General features: G+C 40.7%; 1 protein-coding gene across 1 annotated transcript in view; it reads left to right on the forward strand.

The window, feature by feature from the left end:
• The window catches only part of AKAP6 (A-kinase anchoring protein 6), a 255,963-nt gene that overhangs the window by 44,908 nt on the left and 185,470 nt on the right, over nucleotides 1–25,585 (forward strand). Inside the window, exons 3-4 of the mRNA XM_068397672.1 lie at nucleotides 243–494; nucleotides 6,661–8,448. Coding sequence (XP_068253773.1) covers nucleotides 243–494; nucleotides 6,661–8,448 — 2,040 coding nt within the window. The remainder of the gene's footprint in view (nucleotides 1–242; nucleotides 495–6,660; nucleotides 8,449–25,585) is intronic.

Genomic DNA, 25,585 nt, shown 5'->3' on the forward strand with positions numbered 1-25,585 from the left:
TATGCTGTCTCTGCACTTACTGAGCAGTCCTGCCAAACAGGACAGCTGCTGGTTCAGTTGCTGTAGCATCGCTATAAATAATAATAAAAAAAAAATAGAGAACCCTGGATGTATTAATTACATTATCTTTCCTCTCTGAAATAATCTACTCTGCGTTTAATAACAAGTATATGAAAATTAGTGCTGATCCATGAAAGGACCATGCCTGTAGCTAAATATCTACTTTATCTTTTCCATTACAGGATATTTGTGAAGATATATCTGATCATGTTGAACAAATTCATGCTCTACTAGAGACTGAGTTTTCCCTGAAGCTTCTGTCTTACTCTGTCAATGTGATAGTCGATATCCATACAGTACAACTACTCTGGCACCAGCTACGTGTTTCTGTTCTGGTTCTGAGAGAGCGTATTCTTCAGGGACTACAAGATGCCAATGGAAACTACACCAGGCAGACTGATATTCTGCAAGCGTTTTCTGAAGAGACTAAGGAGGTATAGTAACTAAATTCTATTTTGAGAATTTCATCTGTATTTGAAGCAGCTCATCCCTATTGCACATTTAAAATTGCTAGGATGACAATTTTAAGGATGGCTTACTCGTCGTCTTCATATTTTGCTAATTTTGTGTTTTAAATATCTTCAGCTGATATCTGTTCTCATTGAACTAAATTAAAGCAAATTAAGGTCAACTTTCAGAAGTGTCATGCTAGTGGCTAGCAATATTTTCTCCTGACTGAAATAGTTTTCATAAAGGATTGTAAACACTTACAGAGGTGCATCTGGTCCAAACTCCTTGGTCTGATCACTCATGAATTTAAGGTTCATATCCAATTCAAAACTCAATTTTTATGTGCAATGAATTCTTTAATGAAAAACGTAGACATTTCCCTTCTTGCATATACAAACCTGAAGCTTACACAATGTTTTCCAAAACTTTCCAGACTAGGTCAGTATTGCTTTAAAGCAGAGAGCATGGACTTGAATTTGTTTGACTGGCAATTCTGCAACACGCCTCTAAACAGTCACACATTTTGTCTGAGAACAACAATGAATGAATCATACATTTTTTACTCTAACAGGCTGTCAAATTCACACACATGTAAATGATTTGTAAATCTGGATTCATTTGACTAAAATGCCTTTTTCTTTGAATTCATCACTGCTAAATTAGCTCAGTTAAAAAGACACTACTGGCCAAATTTTTAAAACTGAAAGAAGATGTACATTTTTAATAGTTAGGGTAATTAATGGTCAAGAGAAGATACCTTAGCGTGTAGAGGATTCTTCATTTGCTGAAAGTCCTAAGATTAGGATAAAATGCTTTTGTTAGGATTAGATACATTTACAGAAAGAGACCTCCAGATCAATGCAGTGAGATTCTGCAACCTGTGTTACAGAGGAAGTCAGAAGTCGTTTAAACATGTCCTGAATTTCAGATCACTCAAGTTTAAAGAGAATGTCCATATTTCTCTGCTTCCTGTTGGGTTTTATATTTGTCTTTGGTACAACAGAGTGGGTGGTCCTGAAAACAGTGCTCAGATATGCCCAGGCCCACCTTCCACACCCCCTCTTCCTGATGTGTACATACCTGGTGCTTCAGATTCAGTTTCTGCTTTGCTGTTGCTGATAAACCTTCTCTGGCAAATCTGAAGGAAATCCACTCTTGTCTGAATATACAGACTGGTGAATTAGGGTGAAGTCATTATTTTATGACATGAGCATGGTGATTTCAAGACATAAGGAAGGGGTGGATTCAGATACTAAGAAACAGGAAATGTCCCATCTGGATCTGATTACAACTGCTATAAAAAAATTCCCTCCCATACAGAGGAGGACTGGCTGGGGAAGGATAGATTATTTTTCAGTGGGGAAAACAACATGTTGCCAGAGAGTCTTATATGGTAATAAAAAAGACAAAATATCCTGACACAAATCTTTTCTTCCACCCCAACTAAAACATAAATAATATTTGATAAAATTAATGGCTAGCAATAGCAGGAACACAATATTAATACTAAGTTTCTGCTCTATTGCTTGAATAGGTTCCTAGAAATTGCTCTGCAGTTTTTAATCTTCAGGTATTTATTTAAGCTTTTCATCAAGTATAATGGTAGTGGCTTTTTTTGATGAAAATAAACAAATTTAAAAAATGTAATGTAGAGACAATGGTATCTACTCTTATCTACCTTTTTTTTTGGTGTTTCCCCAATATCCTTTCCCAGTCAGGACTACATTGTGGGACCAGTAAGTGCCTCATGATATTATCTATTAGGGATTTTCATGCATATGTGAATAGCGAGACTGTTTGAGCAAACCTAGAAACCTTTGCCCATGCAGATAACACTTCCTTGGAGAATCATTATCCTAATTTTCAGTACTCCTTGAGGATTACGAAGCAGGAATGACAGCTTATTTTTTTTTCCTAAGACTGAGAAGTCATCTGGTTTGAAGTGAAGAGAAGGAAACTTTCATACACAACAAAGACTTCTATTTTGGAATTCATTACATAGGACACTTAGAAGTGGAAAGAAGTTCAAAAAATAAATGTGGAAACTAAGCAAAGATAGGAGGAATTATAACCTCCAGATGAGGAAGTCCCTATGCTGCTCATTGGTAGAAGCTGGGAGTGCAGGTAGAAATGTCACGTGTGGAAGGGCCATGTATATGTACTCATGTCTTACAGCTCAGCTAGCAGAAAATGTTTAGAACTGGTGCAGAGACAGGATACTGGCCTAGATGGAAATTTGATCTGAAGCAGTACAACAAATGTTATATTTTTCTGTAGTCCATGAACTTATCATTTCACAAAATGTTTGGCTTGCTCCTTAAGTCAGCTGTCTTTTGCATAATGCTGAAGAGCAGGTTTGGCTTCCAGTGTTAACTGAGGAGCTCCATGGAAGAAGCGTCCTGCCAAGGTTTCTTTCGCCCTCAGTGAGACAGTCTCATCTTGTTAATATTCACTACTCTCTCAGCTCATAGACTTCACAGTCAATCATGGTGCAACAATCCCGCCTGGGCTATACTTACATTGTAGCTGTAACACACATAAATGTGTACAAGCTAGCCTCGACATAATGAACAGGGATAACACTGGTAGAGTAGCTACCAAAACATGAAAGTGTGCAGCACAGGCTGTACTGGCTTGGTTAGGAACCCAGCTCATTAACTGGGCAGGCAGTAACTGTGCTTTTCTCTCTCTCAGCAGTGCCATACTGAATAAGATGCCAGGAGAAAAGGGCACTAAAAGTTTTATGGCTTGGAGGAAGTAGAGAAACTAGTGAGGCAAACTGCCTGCCGTGATGGAGATGACAACTTATGAAAATACTTTTTTAATAAAAAGTTTTTCGAGAGTTAAGATTTTGAAGGACCATTTCTCCTTCAGGAATTACCCAGACACAGATAAGAAGGAAAGAAAAATGAGCTCTGTGCAGCCTGAGTTCTGTCCAGCTGAGCCTAACCTGTGAGGGAAAGAATCACAGAATCACAGAATCAACCAGGTTGGAAGAGACCTCAGGGATCATCGAGTCCAACCGTTGCCCTGACACCACCCTGTCAACTAGACCATGGCACTAACTGCCATGTCCAGTCTTTTCTTAAACACATCCAGAGATGGTGACTCCACCACCTCCCTGGGCAGCCCATTCCAATGTCTAATAACCCTTTCTGTAAAGAAATTCTTCCTGATGTCCAATCTGAACTTCCCCTGGTGAAGCTTGAGGCTGTGTCCTCTTGTCTTATTACTAGTTGCCCGGGAGAAGAGGCCGACTCCCACTTCACTACAACCTCCCTTCAGGTAGTTGTAGACTGCAATAAGGTCACCTCGGAGCCTCCTCTTCTCCAGGCTAAACAACCCCAGCTCCCTCAGCCATTCCTCGTAGGTCAGACCCTCCAGACTCTTCACCAGCTTGGTCGCCCTCCTCTGGACTCGCTCTAACACTTCAACATCTTTCTTGAAGTGTGGGGCCCAGAACTGGACACAGTACTCAAGGTGCGGCCTCACCAGTGCTGAGTACAGAGGGACGATCACTTCCATACACTGGCTGGCTACACTATTCCTAATAGAGGCCAGGATGCCATTGGCCTTCTTGGCCACCTGGGCACACTGCTGGCTCATGTTTAGCCAGCTGTCGATCAGCACCCCCAGGTCTCTTTCCGCCGGGCCACTTTTCTAACCACTCTTCCCCCAGCCTGTAGAGCTGCATGGGGTTGTTGTGGCCGAAGTGCAAGACCCGGCACTTGTTCTTGTTGAACCTCATGCCGTTGGTCTCAGCCCATCTATCTAACCTGTTCAGAAAGGATCAGCATAAGGCTATGTTAAAATACAGTGAATCCTAATGTTCTCAAACAGTTGGTAAAGTCACAAAAGAAATATCTTACAAATTAAATTAGCTTATTTGGAAGAGTAAAAAAAGAAATGCAGAATTGTGCTGGTTTAAATATAAATACAAGAAGGTATTGGAAAAAGCCTACAGAGCTTTACAGGAAGCATTACTATGTGAAAAGGGACAAATTTTTTGAACTAAGGTATTCCTATTGGTAGCCATGCAGATAACTAAATGTAATATTTTTCTGAAGTAAAAACAATAGTAAAAACATGGTAATACTGGCATTAAATAATGCTCCTCTGAAGCACACATTTAAGAAGCTGCTTGGAAAATGAGCAAGGAAGATGGTTTAATGCACGTGATTGTAAATTTTATTAATGTTAATAAACACTCTGTAAGAGACGAAGAAATGGAGATCATTACTTGGGAGAAATGAAGGCCCTTAGGGCCTTGAAAAGGATTTTGATTTATATATGGTTTTACAGTTTCTAATCTTTTCCTGAGATTAGAGAGAAAATGCAGCTGTAATACTGATCATTGTTTAGTCATTATTTTCCTTAATAAATGCAGCTCTAAAATAGAAATTTGACAGATTTATAGAAACTTCCCCTTTTAATTCTGGACTATTGACAATGTACAATTTGTGGCATAGGTTCTACATCTGGATAGAATGTGCTAAATAAAATATATTTTCAATGTCCAAGACATTGAAAGGTTGATAAATAACCTTTTAATCAATCTTGTCTATAAATAATATTTTTAGCTGGAGGATTTTTTATATTTTTACTTTGAGTAATGCAAGTGGGGTGGACAGAGTACAGAGCTCAAACATTATATGTTTATAGAAGGCGGCAAACAATAGCCTTTATTGAGACTGTTGTTGTTCAGACCAAAATCCAAGTGGTTTATTGTGAGATAAAGAGATTGTGGCATGATGCCTAAGATCCTTAAACTATGGATTTAGGCAGCGTAGTGATACAAGCTGTTCCAGAGAATAATTCAGACAGGAACCTATTGTGGATACTCAAGAGTTTGCTTTAAAAAACTCTCTTATGAAAACCAAACCTGTGAAGAAAGACCAGTACACTGATTTAGACACCTAAAGTTAGAATCCTAAAACATGACTTTCTGACCTTTATGATGTTTTTTACATAGTTTCTGTAAGCACTTGGGCTAATGCTGGCTTTTTTATTTTAAATTCTGCTTTTCAGTTTCTTTTGCCCAGTTGACATGCTCTGCCAATTTCTCTCATTCTAGATAGTTTCATGGAGTTACTTAAGATGTACACTATTGTAAATAAGAACAGAAATTGTTTCAGAATTATTTGATCCTATGTTCAGGTTTCAAATTATGTGCTGGAATCTGGAAATAGTTGAGACCTTCTTAGGTGTTAGAACATTAAATCATCTACTAAAATTATGCTTATAAACTGCTGACTAAACATAATTTTGCTGTGATTGATTGTTATATATTAGGCTGCTTTTGGATCTTAACGTAGACAAATTTTTTTAGTGTCCTTCAAATAAGTCACCAAAATATTAATAAACATTAATTTGACTTTGATTTTAAAATCTCATTTGCCACTTGAGACAGTCTCCTCTGGCTATGCCTGTGTTTCTGAGATTGAAGGACTTCCACTGAGAAGATGCTGACAAGGGGACATGGCAGGCCAGATATTTAGGATTCCTGGCTATATTTTCTTTTCCTTTAGCTGTTCTCCATTTGAGCTCCAAATATCCAGCAGATAAATCCTCAGTTGATAATGCTACAAAAAAAGTGAAATGTAGTTAGCAACATCTGTCTCATAAATGTGGGAAGAAATGTCTGTCATTGCTAGATAATGCTTGGAAAAAACATTCTAGCAACCACTGAAAGATTGGAGAGCAGCATGGATTTCTGAGAACACAAAATTAACAAGGTGGCTGATATACTCAGCGGTCCCCAAGATCCCCTCCCTCCTGTTCGAGATAGTTAACACAGGAAATACTGTGAGTCTACTTCATGGAATTTCTGAGTCCCCCCTACAGAGTAAGTAGAACTGGGAGCAGAATTTAAGGAGGAGAACACCAATACAAAAGTGAGCTGCTACTTTTAGGTAACTTGCTGCACCAGACTGGAACTAAGCATTTTTTCAGTTTACTGACATTTGGAATTCCCAAATAGTTTAGAATGGTTTGCTCATCTACAGGGAACTACAAAAACAGGCAGGTCAGTGACGAATGCTTTCCTAGATGTTAGGCAGCAAAACATAGAAACTGATAGTTTGTTACTTTATGTGTGCTGTATATGGAAATAAATCTTCTTAAAAAGTACCATTTCTTTGTCTATTTCAGGATCGTCTTGACTCTTTAACTGAAGTTGATGATTCTGGACAGTTAACCATCAAATGTTCTCAAAATTACTTGTCGCTGGATTGTGGTATTACTGCATTTGAACTCTCTGATTACAGTCCTAGTGAGGATTTGCTTGGTGCTCTGGATGATATGACCTCCAGCCAAGGGAAAGCAAAATCATTTGAATCCTGGAACTACAGTGAGATGGATAAAGACATTCCAGGACTTATCAGAAGTGTGGGTTTACTTGCAGTAGCAACTGATTCCATTGCTTCCCAGTGTGATGAAGCATTAAATGAGAAAGAAACCCATGTACCTCTTTCAGCAGAAGATGAAGAAGAAAGCAAAGACAGGAAAGCACCACATGAGCTCTTACTAGTATCTCCTTCTGTGAACTCCTCTCTTTCTAAAGAACCTTGCTCTGAAGATGGTGTTTTGTCTACTGACAGCAAACCAGTTTCCACATTAAAGAAACCAGAATGCAATCTTCCACAGCACACCAGTGAAAAAATCAAACACTCTCACTGTGAAAATTCAACTCCTAAGAGGTCCATAAGAGACTGCTTTAACTATAATGAAGACTCCCCTACGCAGCCTACATTGCCAAAAAGAGGTCTATTTCTGAAAGATGATGTGTTTAAAGACTATATAGAAGCCAATGATTTAAAAAGGAAAATCTCTCAGATAGTTAAAAATGAAATGAGTAGAAGTACACCTTCATTGTTAGATCCACCAGACAGGTCCAAGCTTTGTCTAGATTTACAGTCACCCTACACTAACAGTCCATCTGCAGTTAGTCAGTCATATGATTGCTTAAATACAATAGGTGATAGAAATCTTGAATACACAATAAATAATCACTTTAAGGACAGTCCCATAAGTCTATGGAAGTCTACTTTCTACACCTGTAAAGAACAGTCGAAGCACAAGAAGTCTCATGATGCTCCAGAGAAAATGAAAGCTGGCAGAACACCTGGAGGTGTGTGTAAAACAGCTCCGCCAATACAAGTCAAAAAAAGAGGATGTTCTTCTCTACAAAATGGAATTACTTCTCATAACTCTCAGTCTCTGGAGGAGACAGAAACAGATTCTTCTGCATCATCAGATTCTTGTAACCAGAGAGACACAAATGGGCAATCACAAGGTAAAACTGAGCCTGTTATTTCACCAACACATAGCCAAAAGAGTGCTTCTTCCGCTGGTTCTGAGCTTACCAACCCATCACCTCTTCTACTGAGAAGAAAGAATAATAAAAACTTCTCCTCAACATCAAGCTATACTCAAAAAAACAGTAAAGATGGTGAGGTCTGGTATGGATCTGATGAATATTTAGCACTTCCTTCACAACTCAAGCAGACTGAAGTATTAGCTTTAAAACTAGAAAATTTGATGAAGCTGCTGCCCCAAAGGCCCAGAAGAGAAACCATTCAAAACATTGATGATTGGGAGTTGTCAGAAATGAACTCAGATTCAGAAATGTATCCAACTTACCAGACAAAAAAGCAAAAAAAAAAGGGTAGAATTTCACCAAGCTCTTCAAGTGATATAGTATCGTCCTTAGGTGACAGTATTGAATCTGGGCCTCTCAGTGATATTCTCTCTGATGAAGATCTTTGTATGCCTGTATCTTGCATTAAAAAATACATTGAAGAAAAGTCAGAAAGGACTGTGGTCTCTCAGCCCACTGAGAATGAGATTTCTGCCTCAAATAAATCAGCTTTAATTCATCAACTGATGCAAGATATACAACATCAAGAGAATTATGAAACCATATGGGAAAAAATTGAGGTAAGGCAATAATCCTGTGTTCTTCTGCTATCTTCTTGATAAGCCTATATATGGAGATGGGGCTGTGGGCAGGAGAGGAGTTGCTTTCTTGTTTTCTTTTAATGATGAAAATAGTCTCATCTAGTGACTGCTAGAAGTAGAGAACAGCAGTGATCATTGTAATTATAATAGACTGCAGTTAACTTTAACTGACTATATGGAACTTGCCTACATTATTTTACTTACACCAATGTCTTTAAACTTGGCAATACATTATTTTATCAAGAGAGCTTCCCTTTGCCAATATCAGGTACATTATAAGTTGTTTTTTGGATGAAGTGAAAGATAAACATTGGAAAATCAGGGATCTTTGTTTTATTTGAATGAAGTTACACTTAATATCATCTGCCTAATTTCTTTACAAAAAAGAATTGCTTTAGTCCAAGAATAGAGGAATCATTTTCTTGATTCATGTCATATGAATCAAGTGCAAGCTTATGGGTGCAAGCTGGAACACAGGAGGTTCCACATAAATATGAGAAAAAACTTCTTTACAGTGAGGGTAACTGAACACTGGAACAGGCTGCCCAGAGAGGTTGTGGAGTCTCCTTCTCTGGAGACATTCAAAACCCGCCTGGACGCATTCCTGTGTGATATGGTCTAGGTAATCCTGCTCCGGCAGGGGGATTGGACTAGATGATCTTTCGAGGTCCCTTCCAATCCCTAACATTCTGTGATTCTGTGATTCTGTGATATCATGTATAATAAATACATTTCTATTTAATCAGTTCTCTTCCCTTGCAGTGATGATTTTCCCTCTAGTGTTGGTGGAACTAAACATAACATCTTTATTTATTTATTTATTTTTGCTTAAATAATCCTTCCTAACTAATGGCAATTTAACAGTGCAATATGCTAGAGCAATAATGGCAATATACTATCCCATTAAACTTCGGATGAGATAGAATTTCATTCTTAGCTTCTGGCATTGCCTCTTCAGAAGTAACTCTTCTTTATAAAGTGGAAACATTTGCAGTAGTTAACACTATGAGAGGTCGTTTTGAGAAAAAAGATAAACTTTGGAAAGGGAGGTGAATTTGAATGAATAATCAAATAAGGACCTAGTCATTTCAATAATATAATTATTAGCTTACACTCATAGTAAATTTTTGTTTCAATTTTCTGATGGGTTTGTCTTCCTGGCCATTGTAGAGGAGAACTCTCCTATTCAGAATATTTCATGTCCATCCTCAATATAGTGTAGTAAAATGGCTGTCAGAAAAGAGAGCTCAATCTCTACTAGATTTCAAAATCTTTAACATTCATTAAAGAGTGATCTTGGCATCTAAATGCTAAATCTGGTATTTGCATTATCTTCTGTGTTATCAAGCTCTGTAAGAGCTAAGAAAACAGGACTTAGTTTTATAACTTCAGTAAACACTTCTTACAATGCATGATTTCTATAACTTTTCAAGACACTGGAAGTATTGACTAGTAGAAAAGTAGCTGAGCTAGAGATGTTTGAGTATAAAGTCAGAGTAGACAACACAGAGAAATTTCTTCTTAAACAAAAGAGGGAGCAGCAGCTGTCAGCCTGGAAACAGTCAGCTCTAACGGGCAGTGCTTAATGATTCAAGTTGTTCTCTCCATCCTGATGGCTGGGGTTCATCTTCCAGACTCTGACGAAAGAACCATCTTCATAAGTGCAAGCTGTTTCTGTGCTTAAGTTTGTGTACTGTTGAAATTTAGTCCAGATGAAGCTGACAGATACAGAGCTCTTCATTCTGTGCAAGCAACAAATCCCATCAAAGCTGCTTGTGAATATGTAAGATCACAGAATCACAGAATCACAGAATCACAGAATCAACCAGGTTGGAAGAGACCTCATGGATCACCGAGTCCAACCGTTGCCCCTACACCACCCTGTCAACTAGACCATGGCACTAAGTGCCATGTCCAGTCTTTTCTTAAACACATCCAGAGATGGTGACTCCACCACCTCCCTGGGCAGCCCATTCCAATGTCTAATAACCCTTTCTGTAAAGAAATTCTTCCTGATGTCCAACCTGAACCTCCCCTGGTGAAGCTTGAGGCTGTGCCCTCTTGTCCTATCGCTAGATGCCCGGGAGAAGAGGCCAACTCCCACTTCACTACAACCTCCCTTCAGGTAGTTGTAGACTGCAATAAGGTCACCTCGGAGCCTCCTCTTCTCCAGGCTAAACAACCCCAGCTCCCTCAGCCATTCCTCGTAGGTCAGACCCTCCAGACTCTTCACCAGCTTGGTCGCCCTCCTCTGGACTCGCTCTAACACCTCAACATCTTTCTTGAAGTGTGGGGCCCAGAACTGGACACAGTACTCAAGGTGCGGCCTCACCAGTGCCGAGTAGAGAGGGACGATCACTTCCGTACACTGGCTGGCTACACTATTCCTAATAGAGGCCAGGATGCCGTTGGCCTTCTTGGCCACCTGGGCACACTGCTGGCTCATGTTTAGCCAGCTGTCGATCAGCACCCCCAGGTCTCTTTCCGCCGGGCCACTTTCTAACCACTCTTCCCCCAGCCTGTAGAGCTGCATGGGGTTGTTGTGGCCGAAGTGCAAGACCCGGCACTTGTTCTTGTTGAACCTCATGCCGTTGGTCTTGGCCCATCTATCTAACCTGTCCAGATCCCTCTGTAGGGCCTTCCTACCCTCCAGCAGATCGACACTGCCACCCAGCTTGGTGTCACCTGCAAATTTACTGAGGGTGCACTCAATCCCTACGTCTAGATCATCTATAAAGATATTGAACAGCACTGGCCCCAGAACTGAGCCCTGGGGAACACCGCTAGTGACCGGCCGCCAGCTGGACTTTGCCCCATTCACCACCACTCTCTGGGCTTGGCCATCCAGCCAGTTTTTAACCCATCGAAGAGTCCACCCATCCAAGCCCCGGGCAGCCAGTTTGTCTAGGAGGATGCTGTGGGAGACAGTGTCGAATGCCTTACTGAAGTCTAGATAGACTACATCCACAGCCCTGCCCTCATCTACTAAGCGGGTCACTTTGTCGTAGAAGGAGACCAGGTTGGTCGAGCAGGACCTGCCATTCATGAATCCATATTGGCTGGCCCCAATGCCCCGATTGTCCTGCATGTGCCGTGTAATGGCACTCAGGATGATCTGTTCCATCACCTTTCCTGGCACCGAGGTCAGGCTGACAGGCCTATAGTTCCCTGGATCATCCTTCCGACCCTTCTTGTAGATGGGCGTTACGTTTGCTAATTTCCAGTCAGCTGGACTTCTCCAGTTAGCCAGGACTGCCGGTAGATAATCGAGAGTGGTATGGCAAGTTCATTTGCCAGTTCCTTCATTACTCTAGGGTGAATCCCATCCGGGCCCATAGCCTTGTGGGTGTCCAACTGGCACAGCAGGTCACTAACCGTCTCCTCCTGGATCCTGGGAGGTTCACATAGCCCCCCGTCCCTAACTTCAGGCTCTGGGGGCCGAGTCTCCTGAGGACAACCGATCTTGACATTAAAGACCGAGGCAAAGAAGGCATTGAGCAGCTCTGCCTTTTCCTCATCCCCTGACTCTACACTACCCTCCTCATTCAGCAAGTGGTGGAGGCTCTCCTTGACCCTCCTTTTGCTGTTGATGTATTTGTAAAAGCTTTTTTTGTTATCTTTGACTGTAGCAGCCAAATCGAGCTCTAATTGAGCTTTGGCCCTTCTAATCTTCTCCCTACATGACCTGGCCACGTCCCTGTAGACCTCCCAAGTTACCCGACCCTTCTTCCAGAGCAAGTAGGCTCTCTTTTTTTCCTTAAGTTCTAGCCTAAGTTCTCTGTTTAACCAGGCCGGTCTTTTTCCCCGACGGCTTGCCTTCCTACAGACTGGGACAGCCTGCTCCTGAATATTTAACAATTCCCTTTTGAAGCATGTCCAGCCTTCCTGGACTCCTTTGCCCTCCAGGACCGATTCCCAAGGGACTCAGTCCACCAGCCTCTTAAACAGGCTAAAGTCAGCCCGACGGAAATCTAAGGCAGAAGTTCTACTCTTGCCCCTCCTTACTTCCCCCACTATCGAAAACTCTAACATTTCATGGTCACTATTCCCAAGATGGCCACCGACCCTCACATCTCCACTAGTCCTTCTCTGTTCACAAACAACAGGTCAAGCAGGGCCCCTCCTCTAGTGGGCTCATTTACCACTTGCATGAGGAAGTTGTCCTCCACACATTCTAGGAACCTCCTAGATTGCTTCCTCTCTGCCATGTTGTATTTCCAGCAGACATCCGGCAAGTTGAAGTCGCCCACGAGTACAAGGGCCAGCGACCGGGTGGCTTCTGACAGCCACTTGTAAAATGCCTCGTCCGCCTGCTCATCCTGGTTGGGTGGTCTATAACAGACTCCCACCGTAATGTCTGCCCTGCCGACCTTCCCCCTGATCTTCACCCATAAACATTCAACCTTGTCATCCTCACCATCTTCCTCAATTTCAACACAGTCCAAGCACTCCCTAACATATAGCGCTACCCCACCGCCTCTCCTGCTTCGCCTGTCCCTCTTAAAGATCTTATAGCCATCCATAGTTGCACTCCAGTCATGAGAGTCATCCCACCACGTTTCTGTGATGGCAACCACATCATAACCTTTCTGCTGTACAGTGGCCTCTAGCTCTTCCTGTTTGTTGCCCATACTGCATGCATTGGTGTAAACGCGCTTCAGCTGGGCTAGCGGCCTTGCCCCCGACGCAGGCCTGTCACCCCTAGGTTTATTTGTGGCTGCCCTGGTCTTATCCCCCTCCCCCATCGAACCTGGTTTAAAGACCTCTTGATCAGCCCTGCCAACTTCTGGGCCATAACCCTTTTCCCCTTCTGACTCAGCTGTTCCCCATCCGGCATAAGCAGGCCCGGTGCCATGAAAGCCACCCCGTGGTCAACAAACCCAAAATCCCACCTACAGCACCAGTCTCTTAGCCACATATTAATCTGTTGGACTTTCATAGTCTTTTCCCTATTTTCACCAAATACCAAAGGAATTGAAGAGTATATCACCTGCGCACCTACCCTCTTCACCAAACGCCCCAGGACCCTGAAGTCCCTTTTGATAGCCCTGGGACTTCTCTCTTCAATCTCATCCCTACCCACCTGGAATACTAACAGTGGGCAGTAGTCAGAGGGCCTCACCACTTGAGGAATCCTCCTGGCAACATCCCTTACCCGTTCCCCTGGGAGGCAGCAGACTTCCCTGTGAGTCGGGTCTGGCCTGCATATGGGGCCCTCCGTTCCCCTTAGCAGGGAGTCGCCTATAACAATTACTTTTCTTTTCTCCTTTTTGGAGCTGGTTGCAACCCTCTTACTTGGTTGCTTCTGTTTACATAGCCCCGTAGAGGATCTTTCACCTAGATTTGTATCTTCCTGACACTCAGGAAGACGCTCAGGCTCCAGCACCTCATACTTATTCTGCAGGGGGACGTGGGGAGGGGAGGAAGGTCGGGATGGGATTCGCCTGCCACCCCGAGCAGGGACCTGCCTCCATTCCCCCCCATCCCCTAGGTCTCCTCCTGCTCCTTGTGGAGGAGGAAGAGGATCCTCCACTACCCGGGGAGCATTAGGCCCGTCCGTTTTCCCCAGGACAGGCAGGGAACAGCACTGCCCGCCATCCTCTTCCTGGGATGCTCTTGCACTCCTTAACCTTTCCACCTCCTCCTTGAGCTGGGCCACCAAGGAGATCAGGTCGTCGACCTGTTCGCACCTCACACAGGTGAGGTCTCCGTTACCCTCGAGTGCCAGGGCCAGGCTCTGGCACTCCCTGCAGCCTGCCACCTGCACCTCTGCATGCTTCCGCGGCAGGTCCGTTTGGGTTGCCATGTCTTTTCTGGCACCCGCAAGGGACTTAGGGCCCTGCCGAGTGGAAGCCATACCTGCCTGCCCGCCTACCCTGCTCGCTGCCGTGCCTGCGAGAACTGCTGCGCAAACTTCCACGCCCCTGGGGCTGTGCCCTCCCCCGCCCTGGGACACACACAGTCACTGCTGACTCCCCCTCTCCCCTCTGGGCAGGGACCCTGTCCTCCCAGAGGCTCTTTATCACCCGATCACAGGGGCTGGTGCTACGCCCCCTCCTCTCCTGATTCGTTGCCAGGAACTTCCGGGTCCAGGCGGGTCTCGGGCTGCTGCTCGGGGGGGCTCGGAGCACGGAAACCGCACGGAAACCGCTCGCCCGCTATGGCCCGATCTCTCCCCGCGCTAACCTCAGTCGCTGCCGCCGCTGCCGCCGCCACTGCCACCGCTGTCGCCGTTGCCGATGCTGTCTTTCAAATGATACTACAAGAACCTATTAAAGAAATGGAATTCTTGAGTGTCTAGGGACCAGCTCCCTCCACTAGACGCTGACTAGCATCCTTTTGGCAAGAAGCAGGTGGCAGAGAAACATTTTGCATCACCTTCTCAAATCATCATGTTTATTTTTCTCAGACTTTTTGAGAAGGTAATTATCTTTTGGGGAGTCATCTGTCTTTGTGTGATTCACTGCAGCTGCAGTTCAGTCCTGCCAGGATGGAGGAATAAGAACCAGCTGTAACAACTGGCTGCAGCTGCAAACACCCCCTTCCTCTCCATACCCATCTTCTCCTCACCTCCTCTGGAGGGTGGATTGAGCTCCTGACAGCAATTAAAAGTAGTTAGCTGTGCTCTGGCCAGAGTAAACCTTTCTAGCTAGTGATTACAGCTGCCGCTCTTGTCCTTGAGGAACTTTGCTACTGCTGACACTGCTCTTTCTACAATTTCTCAGTTTTCCTGGTTGTGATGAATGTTTGGGAAATGTTGATCATGGAGTTTGAAAATAATCATATGAAGTGTGTGGGGCTCAGAGTAGAAGAAGGGCTTTAAACAGAAAGAAGACCAGATGCAAAGAGCACTGCTAGGAAGAGAGCTCAGTGATCCATGCCCTTAAAAGGAGCACACAAGAAAGTTTCATATATATTTCATGCAGCAAGATGTATGCTAGCTACACTAAATGGCTTGAAAATATACTTCCTGAATGGTGAATAAAAATAATCAACAGAAAAGTTTTGAAATGTTTTGCAAAGCAATTATAGTATTATAGTATTTTAAAGAAATGTAAGGTTTTCCCAAGCTGCTTATTTACCTGAGTTTTTCCATTGCTGCTAGTAATTATATCTTGTGCTTGTAAGACTAGTGAAGAACCAATTTTTCAGTACAAGAGCTCTTACCAAGACAAATTCTGCCTCAGTAACACTACGGTGCCTTGCTTAGGTACTTAAATTTGACCTAAGTAATGGAAAAATAGAAAATTCCTCCCTTATGTTACGAAGTATTGTAAACAAAATCTAACTAAAAATACCATAACTGTGTCACAATTGAGTCCTTTCTTTTGCTAGATCTCCTGTTTCATAACTCCCTAAGCAGTGTATCAAAAGTGTGCCATTGCTTTTTTAGTTATCGTCATTTGGCATTTACATTAACTCTATTTAATAAGACGTCTCCAACTCAAAAAGGATTTTCCTAATTGCATGAATACATATCTTAGCAATAATTCAATACTACTTTTGTTAGTGGTGGTTTTGTGCTAAAGAAGTCAGATCTGAAATGAGAACTTAATTAAGGACAGAAGCAGCATGCTCATGCCCATTAGTAATCCAGTTACACTGCTGCAAATGTCTAGCCTAATATATTTTATTTATTCAGTTTGTAAACCAAAACTAAAATAACTCAACCTTTCATTTTGGGATAACAACAGCTTAGAAATGACTGGCAGCCTCAAAATCATTGAAAGTCATATTTTAGCTAGGTAATAGGGCAAACAAGGAAGTTTCAGTATTTTATTATGATGGGAATAATTTTGAATTAGTATGAATCTGGTAATATCTTGATAGTAAGCAATTTGTTGAACATATGCTAACGCATTTATTGGAAGCCTTATTAATTTCTCAGTTATATGGAGGATAGTCATGTGCAGAAACTGATAAAATATAGTTTTTCATACTTGCAAATTATGCAGATGTCCCTGCATGGGTATTATCATGCTGTTAATGTATCTATCTACCTACAAACAGAATTCTGCTTTACTGGCCCATTTGCTGTCACACAGGATCACTTTCTTGCTTTGCAATAAATACTGCACACTCTTGCCATGTTTTGTCTCGCACTGCAGCTAATTCTTTGGCATGTGCTTCTTATGCCTTTAGTCCTGGGTACCTCCACTCTGCGGTACATAACAATTTCTGTGGCAGTTCCTTGTACGTTTCAGAAATAACTTTTTGGAGTTAAGTGTGAGAACAAGTGATACCAAATTCTGAATGTTCCTCTCATTTTTAAAGTATAGTTCAGCTTTTCAGCTACTTTTTACTTTTACTTTTACTAGCTTCTCCAAACGACTTTTTAGAATGCAGATAAAGCTCTGTGGCTTCTACTGTGCTAGCTGGAGGGGAAAATATATAACATCATCATTCTCACAGGTAAAGTCAACAGAGTGCTGTAAGAAGATGGCCTATTGCCACTTTCCATATGTAGCACTCAGACTCCGTAGTATCTGTTTTGGAATGCTTTAAGGTTTACTTTCTGTAAGAAAACTAAGTTTTCCTTAAAATCATACTAATAATGAATTTTTTTCCCCCATTTTTATGTGCAAACTGAAAAATTGGAAGAAAAAATTGATCTTGGGCTGATCTAATGGCAATGTATTTTCAATCATCTTATGTGAATAAAATAATAATAACAATAAAAAACCTTGTTCAGGCAGTTTTATCTCCTTCTCTAAAAAGCAATACTAGATTGACGATACTGACATCCTTGTGCTGTAATCTGTGGTCACTGATAATCCCGTCTTCTTGATTTTTGAGGACACTATTACAAAGGGTAGAAATATAACCATTTGCAAGACACTCCATTTAAATGAAGGTGTGTTTGCTTTGCAGGCCTCAGGGTTAATTGTATGGAGCAAATTGCCGATTTTTTCCTGTTCTACAGACTTATAGCTTGTTTTATTGCAGGCTCCATTTCTGTAAGAGGCAGCTGAATTTCCTCTGAAAGAAGCAACTTGATATCTCTCAATCCCATCTTTTTAGCTCATCACATTTCATGAATTTGCCTCAATGCCATTGGCTCTGTATTTTGTCTGGGGAGCCCAGTCAGCCTTGGCACTGGTTACCCACCTTCTTGACATGCTAAGGGAATAAACAAAAGCTGCTCTGCATGTTTTTGTGCTGTGGGTTAGAGCATGCCCCAGGGATCCTACAGCAAAGAGCCAGATAAAAGATTTTGCTGCCTTCCAGGACCCAGCCAGGGACCGCCTCACCCTTGTGCAACCATTTCTCCCTTCTGAACCCAAGGTGCCTCAGCAGAGCAGAGATTAAAGACCCCTTTTCCAAATTATTGGAGTAACGGGAATAATTTTCCTGTCTAGGAGGAACTAAGGATCAGTGAAGTCTACAAAGGAGAGTGCAATGTCAGAGCTAACATTGTTAGTGTGACGAATAGCTTGTATGTTTGAGTGGGAAAGGTTTGCATTTTTAGAGGGTAGTCACAACAGGTGACTAAACAGTAGTCTTCTGCAAATGTTTAATGGACTTGGTAGAGCTGGTTGGTCAGAAAATATTTGGAGGACTGGCACAAAGGGGAAAGATTTTGTGGTGTTTAGATTGAAAGGGGACAGAGTTGCTTCTTGGCAGAGATTGGACTGAAAACACACCAGTATAGTTAAGGTTAAAAGCTGGATTGCTTTAGGGGAAGCAAAGTTTGTGTTTGGAGTTTGTGTTTATTTTCATCCCTTAGGGGAAAAAGCATGCATAGAGGACAAATGAAGTTTGGGCTGTGGGGCTAAGGTAGTGAAAAACTAATAGGAACTGATAACACTGATGGGGCTTGGTAACAAAAACCATAGATTTGAAACCAGTAATGACAGAACAGGTGGAAAAAGAAAAGATAATCAACAGGGAACAAGACTGGCTTATTCTGGATTAGCATATATAGCATTTTTAAATTGTTGTAGTGCTCCCCTCAGCCCTCTTGCTTTCAATAACTTAATGCTTCTAATATTGACCCTCTTAAAATAAATGGGTTGCATGTTTTTCCTAATAGATAGAGTGCTTGCTAAAATTTGTTCATCTCTGAATCCAAACTTACACTGCTTCATACAATTTAGATTAAAATACTTCTCTTGATTGATGACCAGTTTATAAAAAACAATAAGTGAAAGAGGTATCAGATCCAGAAATTCCTTGGCACCTCTACATCTTCTCAGCAGTCCTGCTGCCTTGTGCAGCATAATTGAAAATGTCACTTCACATTTTGTACTGAGAGTCAAGTTTGTGCTTTCTTGTTTTGAGTCTGATGATACTCCCCTGCTTTGACAGCCCATCCCTCAGTTTTCAAGCTGGTTAAACTATTATTAAGCAGTGATGTAGTACATGTATGGAACTCTCACCTTTACTCAGCAAATACTTCTTTACTAGAAGATGATATTGGAATACAGTGAACCCTCTGTTCCTCCAAAACACTTAGTTCCTAACAGTTTGCTTGCATTTTAAATAGCTTCTCCAAGTACATTCACTTTTCTTTGGCATTTCACAGAATCACAGAATCAACCAGGTTGGAAGAGACCTCAGGGATCATCGAGTCCAACCGTTGCCCTTACACCACCCTGTCAACTAGACCATGGCACTAAGTGCCATGTCCAGTCTTTTCTTAAACACATCCAGAGATGGTGACTCCACCACCTCCCTGGGCAGCCCATTCCAATGTCTAATAACCCTTTCTGTAAAGAAATTCTTCCTGATGTCCAACCTGAACCTCCCCTGGTGAAGCTTGAGGCTGTGCCCTCTTGTCCTATCACTAGTTGCCCGGGAGAAGAGGCCGACACCCACTTTACTACAACCTCCCTTCAGGTAGTTGTAGACTGCAATAAGGTCATTTGCTTTACCACAAATAGTCTGACTGAGTTTGTCACCAGCAATCTTTGCAAAAACAGCAACTTCTGTGTAAGCTGTGCAAATTCTGCATTTGTAACTTTGTGTCTAAAACTGACTCCAAGAATTATGCTTTCTTGATGAAACACATCTATTGTGAAGCATATGGTTGTTCAGAACAGTTTGAATTTCCAATGTAAAGACCTCAAAATGATTTGGCAGTGAGCAGTTTTAGATCAGGGATTTTTTACATTCAGTATTTGGCATGTCATTCCAAATAATTTGAGGGGGGAAAAAAAAGAGGAAGAGAGAGAAATAGAAAAAATCTGCTTACAAAAAAATTTAGTAGAATTGATTAGAGGGCATGTCTTTACTAGTATTTAGAACTGATTGTAAGGGATATGTCTACATCTAGTGTTTGGCTCACATCTGATGTGAGACCTTTGGCTGCAAGAAGCCTCCCAATTCTCTCATGTTGTGTACTTAGTTGGATAGCACATCTCAGCTCTGGGATGGCTACTAACAGCTTAGATGAATCGAGAAACAGCTGCTTTTGTACACATGATTCTGTGAGCCCTCCTCTTTTATTCTAACGCAGTCACTCAGATCAGCTTTAAGTGACCATTGGCTTTACAACCCAGAGTCATGTCTCAATCATCTGTATCACAGCCTAGCCACAAGCCTGCACCAGAGCCATCCACATTATTTATTTGTGAACTGGAAACTTTCTAGAGATTGGTCAAGGATGATATCTTACCTTCTGGATCTCTGCTAATAGGCAAAAGAGTGCAGCAGCACTGAAGATAGAGAGAGGGGATGGTAAGAGTGCAAAAGGTGGACTTTCTGCTCTCACTGTAGCAAAGGACAGGCTCAAAGGTGAGCAGTGGGTGCCAGGTGACCTACCTGGAAAGCCAATAGAGGCTCCAGATTTAAAAGGGACACAGCGATAACTTGAAGAACTAATCAGTATTGACTTTAAGATGATCTTATGGTTGACTCCTTTCTATCAGTGCGGAGACAATCTTTATTGCCTGGGATTATTCAGTGCTTTCCATTCTCTCGTGGAGGTAGAGAAATAGGTTTGGAATCTTTCAGTGCTGGCACTAGCTTTCAAAACACAGAAAGAGTCAAATTGCTATGGGGAATTTACTTCAAGGTGCATATGGTGGTTTAAGAGGAATCTTCTTGTGCTGTTCAGGACTGAATCCTCTGTAACTGCTGTCTTATAAGAGGCAGGTACTGGGGAGAGGGTTGGTTTCTTGTGAAGAGTTTGAGATAACTTCTGAGTTACCCTGTTAACAATTACTGTATTGATTTTAGGGCTCCTTGAAGTGCCACCATTATTAAACAAAAAACTATTGAATTTAAAATTGTGTTTTCTAATATTCCCTTAAATGTGGTAAATACGGAGGTGTGAGAGAGAATGCTCATTCCTTTGTATTTTCATAGTGATATGCCTTTCCTAACGTATTAAGGTCTAGCTGTTCTGTTACATAATATACTTAAGCTCTTGGATACTTATGTTTTATGTATCTTCTGCAAGGAAGTACAGGATATTCCAGAAAGATACAGTATACCAAAATCACCATGGTCTACTCTAAATATTTAATTATTTAAATAATACATTGCTACTAACTTCTACCTAAATCAAATTCCAGTCTATCTACTGTTGTTAATGCATCATTGCCTTAAAATGTGTCCATGTTGGAGATGAGTCAGAGCAAAAGAAATGTTCAAGGGTCTAGAGAGGATTAACCTGAGAAGAACGATCAAGTCCACTTATGTAAGATCATTGCATAACTCCTCAAAATATGTTCATATCTTTTTTTTGTTGTGTATCTTTATATGTTTTGACTGCAACTGGTTTTCTTTCCTTCATCCTTTCCAGTATGTTATGATCAGAAATGAAACATTAAATCTTGCTGACTCTTAAATCACAGTTGTCATCATTAGGCATCAGAGTGAATATAATTTATGGTAAATATGAACAGAAACCGGTCTCTCAGAGGCTTGTTTCAAACTGTCTGTATGCTTACGCTGGTATTTGAAAGTTATCTTGCCAGCACTCAGAAAGGCAAAAAATTGTTTTCTCGTCCTTGCTTTAGGTTTTGGAGCACAGATGATAATCCTCATACACAGTGGAGCTGTCCTTAGCAAATCAAACTGGAATCATATCTGCATATTCCTTTATTCTTAGTAAAGACTTATTTTGAATGCTGATTCTCATGTGGGTCAAGTAAGGTTACTAGAACAAGGGCCAGATTTGCCTTTGATTTCGCTTGGACATTGTTTGGAAACTCTCCAGGCTGACAGAGGGAGAACTAACAAGCAAGCAGATTTTTGGTAGTAGACAGTGTACACGTTCAAGTCACAGTAACTTAATATTACTAATTGCTTTTTCCCTACTGATGCCAGCATCTAACTACATGAATGTTTCCTCATTGTGCTGTACAAGACTAAAGACACACAAGGTAATTTAAAATGTAAATACTGCTGCACTGTTAGCAGCAACTGAACTATAGTGGCTAGCATAAAATTGGCTCGGGTAAGTCCACATTAGGGTCAACCTCATCTATGCATTGCAGTGCAAATCTCTTACAGCTCTGTTGAGTTACAGTAAACCAGAAAAAAATGGTAAATTTGTTAGAAACCATGAAGCTTCTGGGATTAAAAATAAAAAATAAGAAGACAAAAGACAAAATACCAGAGATTGTTTTTATTTTATTCTCTAAACATATCCAAATTTTCAGATGAAAAATGTAAGTCAGAATTAGGGTCTAAAGAGGGTGTAAAGGAATGCCCACTGGAGACCACTTTAAAAAGAAACTATCTAAAAGAGAAGGTAGATGAATTAGAAGACAAAAGAAAAGCAATTAAAGGAGGAACTAAGAGTGACAGGATTTCTTTGGAGACTACAGCTGAACAAGAATCGAGTGTGTAACAGGAGGCTAAATTAGGAAACTAGAGGAATAATAATAGCATTAAAGAAAAGAGGTAGTGAATCTTAATCTCTCCTCACTGTTGCCATATTTAGTGAACAGTGGTAATCACTGATTTCCCTGTTTTTAAACTCAGAAATCTTAACTGCAAAACAAGTTCATCTGTCAAAGAACTATAATATCTCTTGTGAGGTGACAGCTTAACCACTTCCAACCAATTGGCCTTGAATAATAGGAAATGCTGAATTAAACGTTCTGATTTTGAGGGGGAAGCACGGTCATTATATCTTAAGTCATGTCAGAGATATAGCAGAGGTCAATATATTTAGCAGTTACCCACAAGAGAACAGCATCTGTTCTATTTTAGCAAAAAGTTGTGTTTTCCTTCAGTTTGGAAAACTTTTAGCCATGGTGCTATCTCTCCCTCTTGAGGCCAGAACTTGTTACTGCACCTATTTTACAGAAATAAATGACGTTTGCTGCTTAAAAGGAGACTCACTGCTTTACAAACGTAGTTGTTAGAAATTCAGAGATTAAATAAATCACAAACTAGCATCTTTCTTCCTTATGAAGATCTTTTTTGCTTTAGTGTAGTCTCCAACAAATATTTTTGCTATATATTTTATTCCAACAAATTTAATGTTGTCACCTGTTGTGACTTTAAAAAGTAATAGCATGTGCATGCCAATTACTAAACTTTTAAAAAATATAACCTGCACGTGCATTTCTACAGATTTTGTGAAATATATTAAAAAAAATAAACCCTATCCTCTGACGAAAATTTAGAGATATTGTCTCCCTGCAAATATAACTGCCATTTTTACTATTATTTTGAGAACTATAGTTATATTATTTATTATTTATTTATAATAAATATATTTATTATATAATTATTATATATATTATATATATTTTATATATATTATATTATTTTATATATAATTATTAAATATAAATATTTATTATTTATTTATAGTTATATTATTTAAATAAGCAGTCTTTGTGGCCATCAGGCCAAGAATATAGTGGCTTTCTTTCTTTATCTATCACTTACTGGCTAACATACTGAAAATGTTATGTAAAAAATAATGAATCTAGTTTTTATTTAAAAGGCACTGAAAATCCTGTGAAATTAATTTTGTGCCATTGGGTAAGGACATACAATTTGGCTAATTTCATTCTTCTAACATGATTTATTCTTTGTTTGGGAAACGGTAAAATTTTTGGAAGTGCACAAATCTCTGTTTAATTGACATCATGCCATAGGGCCACCCTGATTTCAGGCTACAGGAGCAACCATGGTGTATGTATATTATGTGCACCTTTCAAGGAATTGAATGCTGGGGAATGAGGTTCATTTCTAGCAACTATGAGATCAAAGGGTAAAGAAATGATGGGACCAGTTAGGGGAGGTGCCAGCGTGGCTCTGATTGAGTATCGACCATTGGCAGAAATAACAGCTGCACAAGGGCATTCCACCCCCAGTCCACTGTCTGAAGCCCAAATACTCAGGGTATGCAAACCAAGGAATGATGGTCATCCATAATTGTCTATTTTTCAGAGCAGAATAAAGCTGTATACTAATATGTTACAGAGGCCATTATATAGAAAAATTGCAAATTAAGATTATTTCGTCTTTTGGATGCAGTTCAGCTCATAATCGATACATACATTAGCTGTAAAACAATCTGAAAATAAGGTATGTTGCCAACACAACATTTAAAATAATTATATGAAGAGGCAATGCAGTACTTCCAAGTACCTTTACATCACTGTAAGTTGCTTCAACATCAGTAGTTACATTGGCAGCATTTTTAGAAACAGCGCATCAGCCAACTAACTTCACTGAAAATGAAGATACTGATTATAGACTCACATTAACCACAGAGTTTGGATCCAGGTTGCTGCACAACAAACATTTCATACTGAAAGAAAGGGGTCAGTTCTGATTAGGAGATTTGTTTTTTAGGTTTATCTGTAGAATAAATAATAAATTTGCACTTATAAACAACAGGACCTGAACTAACTTCTACATTTTTTTCTTGTAGTTTAGAGTTGCTCAGAGTGGACAAAAAAAGAAATTTGGGACTGTGAAATAGATGTGAATATACTGCAACATTATGCCACTATCCTTTAAAGAGGACATAGCAACTTGTTTTGGTGCCTGGTATTTTTACCAAAGACAGGCCCCTCTCCTGTGCTGTGCTCAGGGTCCCTCCACAATCCAGACACTCCTTCCAGCTGCTGCTGCAGAGTTGAAGTCCCCCTTTGTGAGAGTTACTAGCATCGTCTTTCTTGGCTCAGGCAGATTTATTTGCTGTTCTTGTCCCCTTGATACATCGCTGGCTACAAACTTCTGGAGACATTGTGTTCATAACTTGCTCCCTGGTTTACCAGCTGAGTGAAACAAGAGTATGTGACCTAAAAACATTCACATCTCTTAGCTCATCTCTAGATATGGCAAGCCTTTGACTTAGGGTCACATGAGGGTATAATATAAAAAGGCTTTAGTTTAGTATATTTGATGCTGTGATACATAGGAGAAACTTAAAACTTATCCTGTACTAGGACATGTTTTGGGCACCTATCTTTATTCCCTAGCTGCTGCTTAGGCCTCTTACATTTTATGTAGAGAAGAAATGACTCAGAAAAAAGTTATTTTAAGAGTAGTGAGCATTTCTGTGAGACATGACCAATAACAGGCATCACTCTTTGTGAATAAATATATTTTCAGAAGCAATATGTTCAATCGTAGTAGTATGATGAACTTTGAAGACTAGATTTGGATGATCATTCCTAAGTTTGTACATTACTCAGCTCACTCACAATACCATGGTTGCTGACTGTTCTGCTTTTAACTTTAAGACTGTCTGCCTGATTTATTCCCAATGACCCAGGGAACATCACACTTTTTTTTTTTTAACTAAATAAAAAGAACTATTTTGTCCTTTACTTATATTTCCTCCTCCTCTATTTTCCTCCCTGTTTATGCCCCATTTCCTTATCATCTGTTCTTCCATCCTGTTTCTGTCTCATTTTCAGGGCTCTTGGTATCCTGTTTTTCTCCTTTCTGCTGCTTATACCGTTCACTCCATAGTTTCGACATTGTCTCCCCGGGAACCTTTTCCCAGTCAACCTCAAAATTTCACACAGACTAGGGATGCTGAATGAGATGAGTGCTAGAAACATGTGAATACAGATTTACACTGCAGAGGTGTTCTGACAAAAGCCAGTACTGATTAGAACAGTGGAAAATACTTCTTCAACCAATATATCTGTGTCTGCATAACCCAGTGGTGATAAAACTTATTCGTGTA

This window comes from Nyctibius grandis, chromosome 4, assembly GCF_013368605.1.
Source record: "Nyctibius grandis isolate bNycGra1 chromosome 4, bNycGra1.pri, whole genome shotgun sequence".
Taxonomy (NCBI): Eukaryota; Metazoa; Chordata; class Aves; order Nyctibiiformes; family Nyctibiidae; genus Nyctibius; species Nyctibius grandis.